A 9316-nucleotide genomic window follows, 5' to 3' on the forward strand; every position below is an offset into this window, starting at 1 on the left:
ATTTAAAGTTGATTATTGTAGTCATTCTCCAGAGTGTCCCTGGTGGAGGCATTTGAAGGATTCATGAGAACTGAGGGAATATAGATTTAAGAATACCAAGAGGGCAAAATATGCCTGAGATATGGAAATAGCAGAGGATTGAGAAGCTATGAAGCTGAGGTGTGACACATTCAGAAATGTTGATGTTTGGGAAGGGTCATAGTGAATATTGTTAAAGTGTCAGGAAATATAGCAATAATTCAGGACAAGCCACCAAACTTCTCCCTATTACCTTATCTATAAAAACAAGAGTTAGGTTAAATGGCCTCTAAAGTCCCTGCTTCCTTTGTATCTGTTATCCAATGATTCAATAAATTGACAGTCATTTATTAAGTGGTCATTTTGTATCAGGAATAATGAAGAGAGTTAAAGCAAAAGACCATATACTATGGGTTATGAGTTTCATTTAATCAGACAGAAAAGTTAAACTACCTCATCCTATGACCAGTGAAATGATTGAAGGTGGGAACTATTTTTTTGCTTTTCTTTGTAGATTTAATACTTAAAACAGTGCCTGGCACATAGTAGGGGCTTAATAAATACTTAATGACTGACTGACTATGGTGTGGGAAAGAATGGCTGATAATAAGTCATGCGCTCCATGGAAAATAACACTCTTAAGGGGGGAAAAATTATCATTGCTTTGTAGCTTTGTTCAGCCCAAGTGATTGTTACTCCCTTGACAGATCCCACAGAATATGATGACCCTATGAAACTAAGTAGTTTGGCTAAAATTATGGATTAGGAACATTACCTTAGTCACATTTTCTAATTACTTTTCTGCACAAACTAGTTTACAAGGCAAAAATATGACTGTAATTGGAGAGTATACCAATTGGACTTTCCTTCAGTTTAATTCATTTAATGCTAATTGATTCATTTTTGAAAATAATTCTTGAAAATTTATTTGCAAGTATACCAAATCTAAATGACAACTGTAGGAGGATTTTGAATATTAGAGAATATGATTACAGAATTTTTGAAGATTACTCTGTACTACTATCTCTGTCACAGAGTTAAATCCTTTAATCTTTCTTTTTCAGCTATTTGATGTTGATGAGGATGGCTACATAACAGAGGAAGAATTTTCCACCATTTTGCAAGCATCTCTTGGAGTGCCTGGCCTTAATGTTTCTGGTCTCTTCCGAGAAATAGCCAAAGGGGGTTCAACACATGTTTCCTACGGTGAGTGTGCTCCATACCCTGACATTAGAGATTTGGTTCCTGAGTAGTAATTTTATCTAACAGATTGTCCCTTATAATATTCTATATTATCTCTCTATACATTCTACCTTTGGGGATTTAATCACATCTTCTGTCTCACTATGGGTCATCTCAATCTTGAACTAGAAGGAGGGATTTTGATTTCATCTGCTGTGGATGTAGCTAAGGCTTAACAAGAATGTTTTCCATGGTTTCTGTAACTCAAATAGAGTAGACTGAGGGATTTATGGACAACTTTGATGCTTTGTTTGATAGACTGTTATTCCACATCTATAAAGGGAAGAAGCAGCTCAACCATCAATTTTGACTTCTTTCTTGGAGCCAGAAGCAGGCTCACAATAACATAGAAATATAGATACATGAGAGAGATGCAAACATCTCTACAAAACAGAAATGTTTATATCTCTTTAGATATCTATCTAGACATATCTCTAGATAGATATATCTATATTTACATTTATTTATATATCTTTATCTATTTATGTGTAATTATCAAGTATCTATATCTAGTTAAATAACACTTAGCTATATCTCTACAGGCAGTCATGAATCCCAGTGGATTAATTCAGTTCAATCAAGCAGACATTTAGTGGTATCCATTGTGTTAATCATTAGAAATACAAAAACAAAAATGAAGCAATTCCTGTCCTCAACAAGCTTAAATTCTACTGGAGAGAAACAATATATATACAAAATTAAATGTAAAATCATTATAAAGAAATTTGGTAATAGCACTTGATTTAAGCCTTGAAGAGAGCTAGAGTGTATTAGTTCCAAATGGCCAACATGGAAAGAGAGAACATACTAGGTGTGGGGAAACAGCCTGTAAAAAGACAGAGAGATAATATATGAAATTCCAGGAATAGGAAACAGTAAGTAGTCCAGTTTGGCTGGAGCTAAATGCTTCAGTAGAAATCATATATAATCAAACTGTAAAACTAGATTTGTGTCATATTGGGAAAGGATTTTAAAAGCCAATCAGAAGAGTTAGCATATTTTTCCTAGAGACAATAGAGAACCACTGAAACTTGTTTAGCTAGGGTATATTTTAGAAATATAAGTATGGAAGATGTGTGGAAGATGGATTGGAGAAGGGAAAAATTAAGGCAGGAGGACTTAATTAGGGAAATTGTTTGGACCTATGAACCTACCAGGGTAGTTGTTGACTTACAAAAAATATGTTTGTAGAGTTCTGAAAGATTTCATTCTGCCAAAAATTTTAGTATAGTCATGGAATTATTCTTGTCTCATAATTTAGACCCTTTGGCTATATTTTTTTGTAAACTTTAAGCTTTGCCTATTGCATTTCTCTGCTCATAGTAGACAATAAATATACAAATGGAATCCCTGAATTTTAGAGTTTTAGAGGCAGAAAATGAATAACTGGTCTGAAAATTTACTTTCTCCTTTGATGATAACTTTAAGATTAAAGGAAAATCTGATCCTATGATTTCATTACTACATATTTTAGCTACTGCTTGTTCAATTGTTCTTCACTATTCAATATTGAGTAATTAGCTGCCTAGAGCTTTTTATTTATTGTTGTTGATTTGTTTCAGTTGTGCCCGATTCTTCATGATGCAATTTGAGATTTTCTTTGCACATATACTGGAGTGGTTTACCATATCCTTCTCCAGCTCATTTTACAAATGAGGAAATTGTGCCAAACAGGGTGAAGTGATTTGTCCAGGGTCACACAGCTAGTAAGTGTCTGAAGCCAGATTTAAACTCAGGAAGATGAGTTTTCCTGACTTAAGGTCCTTCATGCTAATCATGGTGCCACCTAGTTATATTTAATAAACTTGTTTTTTAAAAAAATAAAGAAATGATAAAATGAGTACATGCGTACTGAAGGAAAATTATAAATATTAATCCTATTCTGACCATTTTTCTTCCCTGGGTAGAGCAATCTACTATTTGTCCCTCATTCTCAAAGAGAACCATGACATCAGGGAGGTCATGCCATGTCATGCAAGTGAATTGAATTTACATGAGGGAGAGTCGTGCAAGATCACCTGCTTCACTTTTTCTCCAGAGCCATCTGGGTCCACTGGCAAGATATAGATCAAGATAATTGGCCCTAGAAGAAATGAGAGACCTTGGCCTTTTTAAGCAAAGGTCTTCAGCAGGTTCAGTTTGACTGAGGCTGTACCCATTCAGTGATTAAGGCTAGGTAGCAACTGAGGCAATTGAGTCCAAAAACAATATGAAATAATGAATGAATTTGGGAGGGAAAGATCCTTAGGATATTTGGCCAAAGCAGAAATGATTGCTATGTACATTCAATTTGAGTCAATCGAGACCCAAACAATGACAAAATGAGACTTGAATTACTGGTGGCTAGTTAGAATCAGATTAGTGTCAGTTTAAAGCCTGGTCCTTGAGAAAAATCTAGCCAATAAACCCCAAAATATCTTGGAGGATTCAGAGGTACAAAAAAAAATGGGAAAATGCTATTAAAAGCATCTGAAGGAAGGAAGGAAGGAAGGAAGGAAGGAAGGAAGGAAGGAAGGAAGGAAGGAAGGAAGGAAGGAAGGAAGGAAGGGAAGAAAAGGAAGGGAGGGAGGGAAGGAAGGAAGGAAGGAAGGAAGGAAGAAAGGAAGGGAAGAAAAGGGAGGGAGGGAAGGAAGGAAGGAAGGAAGGAAGGAAGGAAGGAAGGAAGGAAGGAAGGAAGGAAGATGGGAGGGAGGAAGGAAGGAAGGCGGGAGGGAGAGAGGAAGGGGGGGAGGGAAGGAGTCTTCAAACTGATCAAATTCCAGGCCAGCTTTACTCAGAGATTGTTTGCCCTTTGTTCTTGAAGAGAATCATGACATCAGGGAACTGATGATATGCCATGCAAGTGAGATGGGTTTAAGTGAGGGCTCTGCAAGATCAACTGCCTCACTTTCCTTTCCAGAGCCATCTGGTCCAGGGACAAGATATATATCAAGATGATCTATTTCTCTGAATTTTTCTATTTCAAAACAGGAATTAAAACAATTTTATTGAAGAAACAGTCATCAACTACTTTTCAGTCTGATAGCAAATAGTTTAAAAATATTGTAGATGAAAAGACACAATTTTTTTAATCAACTAAAATAAATACTTTTTTTAAAAAGGGAAAACAATTATTTAGCAAAGGGAACCCTTCTTTTTTTTACACCCCCCTGATTCTGCCCAGTGATATAGGATAAGTTTTTTGCATCCATATTTTTCAAGTTCAAATTTAGAGTCAGGGGAAGATATTTAAGAAAGCATTTTGAAAATGTTTTTGGTATTAGAACATGGGAAAGATTTGGAACTGTGATTTCAGTGATGTAATTAGAGCTTCTGGTAAGAAACTCTTCTACCAGAGCAAGGTGGTATTTTCTAGGCAGATAAACTCTTAGAGACATGTAAGTTCTAAAAGAGTTGCCTAAAATATCAAGAGCTTGAATAATATACCCAGTATCACATTTAATTTTTGCTTTAATGTTTTCCACAAATCAAATTAAAGCATGACTTGATTTAATTTCATGAGCAATTTCTCCCAGAAATTGGTAACACCTTGATTTTTCACTAATCATACCAAAGACTGAGATGTTGGCCATTTCAACAGAGTACAAGTCTCAGAGTTAAGCCCTTGAGTTCAAACATGTCAGCTCTCACATTAACTTATTTTCTGATCTTTACAAAGCTGCTGTTCCTTTTTGAACCTTTGTTCCCTACAAGTTTTTGAAGTAAACTAATAAGTTTGTCCTATTACTAGGGATATTTGTTAGTTTTGCAACTATTGAAAGTACAGAGTGGTTACTTAATATCAAATAGTAGATTCAACCTCACTCTGTGGTCTACTGATTTATGTTAAAGAACCATCAATATAATTTTAACTTTTGGAAAGTTCACTGATGATCCAAAACTGAGTAGAGGATATGTCTGATTATAGATCTCAATGGAGAAATAATAGTCAAAGACTACTTTTGAAAAACAATAGCAAAATGACTAAAAGACAAACTTCCCTTGGCTATATGTAGTTATTAAAGTCTTTTGCCATACTGAAAAGTAAAAAAAAAAAAAAAAAAAAAAAAAGGAAGGATATAAAGGGCAGATTCAGGGATTGGGTCCTCTATTTTGGAATGAAGTGTTAAAGATCAGATTTTGATACTAAATTTAGTTCTGTCATCTTAATTCTTCTAGCCTGAAATATTTGAGATAAAAGATGATTTATTTCTTATCTGAAAATCTTGGGATACCACCATTGTATACTCTTGAGACTGTTAGGTATTATTTAATAGACTATATTTATCACTTTATTGAGCTTTTCAAGACTACCCAAGACATGTATAATTAACTGGCATAATTCATTGGTTTGAGGTTTTAGGATATTTTTAGTAATTAATTTACCAACATAAGATATAAGAAAATAGAAATTCACTATATTTTATTTTGATATCAGACAGAATAGGATCTAGTCAAGAGGGTCTCACTACAATTTAGATTTTTTTTAACCTTTCTGCTCTTCCAGTGGAATTTAGGAGTTTTGCCCTGAAACATCCAGAATATGCCAAGATTTTTACCACATACCTAGACCTCCAGACGTGCCATGTATTTTCATTGCCCAAAGAAGTTGAAATGCCTCCATCTGTTGCTCATAACAAAGTCTGTCCAGAACCTGTTGAAGATGGTACCTCAGACAAAAAAGATGACTGAACCAAAAATGAAGATCAGTTGTTTTTATTTTATGTTGTAAAGAAATTTATTAATGGTAATTAAAATGTATATGCCAAATTATAGATACATTTAGTATTGAAAACATTTTGCTTTTCTAAAGTTGTTTTAATGGCTCTCATAAAAAAGTTATCTAAACATCTAGACTATCTATCTCTTCATTTTTGTATGATATGCTTTATACCACTTAATAATATGGTTGATTTATTGGGGATAAAATTCCAGTTTATACTGTATAGATTTTATTTTTCAAGTCAAGATGACGTTGCCAAATAAATATAGTGGTCTGTGCTTTTTTGAGTGATAAACTGAAAATTTCTTTATTATATGTGTTTTTCTGTATCTCCTGAAAATATAAAAGGAAAATATTCTATATTCCTGAAATAGTTTTTCTTGTAAAAAATACTCCTCCAAAACATAGGGTTAGTGTAAAATATGATAGAGGATTCTGAAACTATTTTTGGCAACCCATTGTTTTGTTAAATTTTCCATATGTTTTTCCAGGAATAAAAATAGTTCTTGGTTTATAAGGTATACAATTGGAATAGATAATTCCACTTATTGGATAAGGAATTTTAAGAACTCATATTCTACTTGGTGTGTGTCTAACTTACAGGTTTTCATAATTATCTGTTAAAATCAATATTCCTATGCAAATTTACAGTATGTTGATAATACAGTGATTTCTGGCCAATGACCGAGATTAAATGGCTTATTGAGGTAATACTAATTGCTTAATGAAAAAATTAATTGTGTTAGAGATGAATTTTATTCAACAGAATGTATTATTTACCCCACAGATAAGTGATATTTTTACTCTGTATGTTTATATACGTATATTAACAGTCTTTTAGAAATGTCTTAATTTAATGTTAAATAAAATTAATGTTAAATAAAATAAATATAAAAATAAAAAAAATAAAAATAATGTTAAATAAAAATAAAAAATGTTCTATTTTATGATGGGAGAACAAGTTGAAGTTTGTCACAAATATCAAATTGGAAAATATATAATTCTTCAAAGTATAATAGAAATCTAGTGACTTTAAAAGCCTGTCCATACTAATATAACAGTTAAGATTAGTGAGTAGTTTAATTTTGCCTCATCATGTACACTTTTCAATTTTTGATATTTTAAAAAAATTTTTTCTTTGTCCTCTATGTCATATGAGATAAAGAACAAAGGAATGGATAAAATACAGAAACAGGTTGCTTCTGGCTTTTTGCTGAATATCTGAAATGAATTACATAGTCTATCTGGTTTTTCATTGTCTTTTTAAAGCATAGTCCCCCTTTAATGAAAATAAAAATATTCAAAGTAGATATCAGGATTTATTTTTAGCAAGTAATCATGATTTTAAATGAATTGTACACACTGATCAATAAATGTCCTCATTTCCCAGATAATTAAATGTGTATTTGGATAATTGAATATCTACTCTCATTCTTAAGAATATACAATTGTTTGATTTTTATCCCTCAAAGCTATTTAGAAATTAAGCAATAAGTAAACTTAAGTAATTGTTGGAATAATTAGAATAGCACATCATTGTTATATAGTATCTGCCACAAGTAGTTGAAAAATACCTGGTACTCAGATTCAGTAATTGTTTCTTGGTTATCACAGAAAAGCTAGATATTAGTCTTATCAATCATGAAAGACCAAAGATCCCTAATAAATAACATTGCAAATTAAAGGCTTTGTGTGGGACTAATACAATTGATTATTTTATTTTCCTGTTTTAAGGTAATATTTATACAATTTAATTGTAGTAATAACTTGTGTAATTTTCCAACATTTCCTTTTTTATTATGTTACTAAATAAACAAGTGTACTGCATAATATTTTATTCTGTTTTCTCCATTTTGTCTCGAAATTTGCTTTTCAGCATTGTGAACTGAATAAAAATTACATATGGCTGCTTAATCATTTTTTGTTTGCATTTCAGTTATGAAATGTCAGAACTCATTTTATTCTAATGAAAGACTCAAATTTCAATGAAGCTAGCAATAATTATTAATCCTAAATAGTTGACTTTTGATTCGTATTATTGTGAATAATAATGATAAATCATGATTGGTATTTCTACTATATAAAGGTTTGGTATTATGCAGTTTCAACAGATTTCTTTGAAAGTCTTTTTCCTATCATAAGATTCAAAGTAAGGAATTAAATTTCACTAAACCCATTCAAATGCCCTACAGTTTTGAATAAATACCTGAAAATGAAATAAAAATCACTTATAAATTGAAAATATTAAAATCCTAAAATATATAAACCATAAAAATTCAACCTCAGTTATCATAAGCTCACCACCACACTCAATGCTAATTTACAGAATAAGGTTGTTTTATACACACACACACACACACACACACACACACACACACACACACACACACACAATGGAAAACTGCTGTTAAAGGCATTTGAGACAGTATTTGAAAAATTGCTAATAAAAATATTTCCTATTGAGAGACTACTGGGGAAATGAAGTCTGAAAAGAGTCCTACTTTAATATTTCATTGTGGAATGTAGATAACTCTGAATTCCTTAAAGACTTTCAACAAACATTCAGCATATGCTATGAGCTAAATATGGTACTAGGCACTAGGAGTACAAAAGCAAATATGAAAAAGCCCCTGCCCTCAAGGAGCTTACATTCAACTGGGGAAACAACATTTATATGAAAACAAAATATATACATATAGCATTTCCTCTCTCTAGGTTACTCTTCCAAATTGCACTTGCAGTCACCAGTTGAGAGAGACAGAGACAGAGACACAGAGATAGAGACAAAGACAGAGACAGGGAAGGAGGGGAGGAGAGGGAGAAAAAAGAAGAGGGGAGGGAAAGAGAGAAGAGAAGAGAGGGAAGGGAGAGGGAAAGTAAGAGAAGAGAGGAAAGGGGAAAGGAAAAAAATTGTCTCAGAATAATGATTTCAAAGATGCTGTCTATTCTAGCTATATAGACAATGGAAAGAAGCTATTCCCACATATGTGGTCAGTCCTGGAGTCTCTTGAAGGGATGCTCTATTTTGAGTAAATTGGGCATAAGCAAACAAAGTCCTTATTGAACAAATATTAGCTATTTGCATTAACTAGGAAGCAGCAGAGAGCCATAGGAAAGGGCTGTATTTGGAATCAGAGAAGAAAACCTAGGTTTGAAGCTTGACTTTGAATCTGTATAACCTTGGGAAAATAACACCCCTTTTTTTGACCTCATTGCTTCATCTATAAAATCTTGGTGTGTGTGTGTGTAGGAAGTCACACAGGACTGTGGTTGGGCTAGATGATCTATCTCTAAGGTTCCTTCTAATTGTAAATCTATTATCCTTTAATCCCATTCTATAATCTCACCTTTAAG

At 32.8% G+C, this 9316-nt stretch overlaps 1 protein-coding gene across 1 annotated transcript in view; it reads left to right on the plus strand.

Annotated features, from left to right (window-relative positions):
- Positions 1 to 6882, plus strand: part of LPCAT2 (lysophosphatidylcholine acyltransferase 2) — a 74255-nt gene extending 67373 nt beyond the window's left edge. Inside the window, exons 13-14 of the mRNA XM_074293439.1 lie at positions 1083 to 1224; positions 5747 to 6882. Of these exons, the coding sequence (XP_074149540.1) occupies positions 1083 to 1224; positions 5747 to 5931 (327 nt within the window). The 3' untranslated portion in view covers positions 5932 to 6882. The remainder of the gene's footprint in view (positions 1 to 1082; positions 1225 to 5746) is intronic.
- The last annotated feature ends 2434 nt before the right edge of the window (positions 6883 to 9316 follow it).

The sequence above is a fragment of the Sminthopsis crassicaudata genome, chromosome 2 (assembly GCF_048593235.1).
Source record: "Sminthopsis crassicaudata isolate SCR6 chromosome 2, ASM4859323v1, whole genome shotgun sequence".
In the NCBI taxonomy this organism is placed as follows: Eukaryota; Metazoa; Chordata; class Mammalia; order Dasyuromorphia; family Dasyuridae; genus Sminthopsis; species Sminthopsis crassicaudata.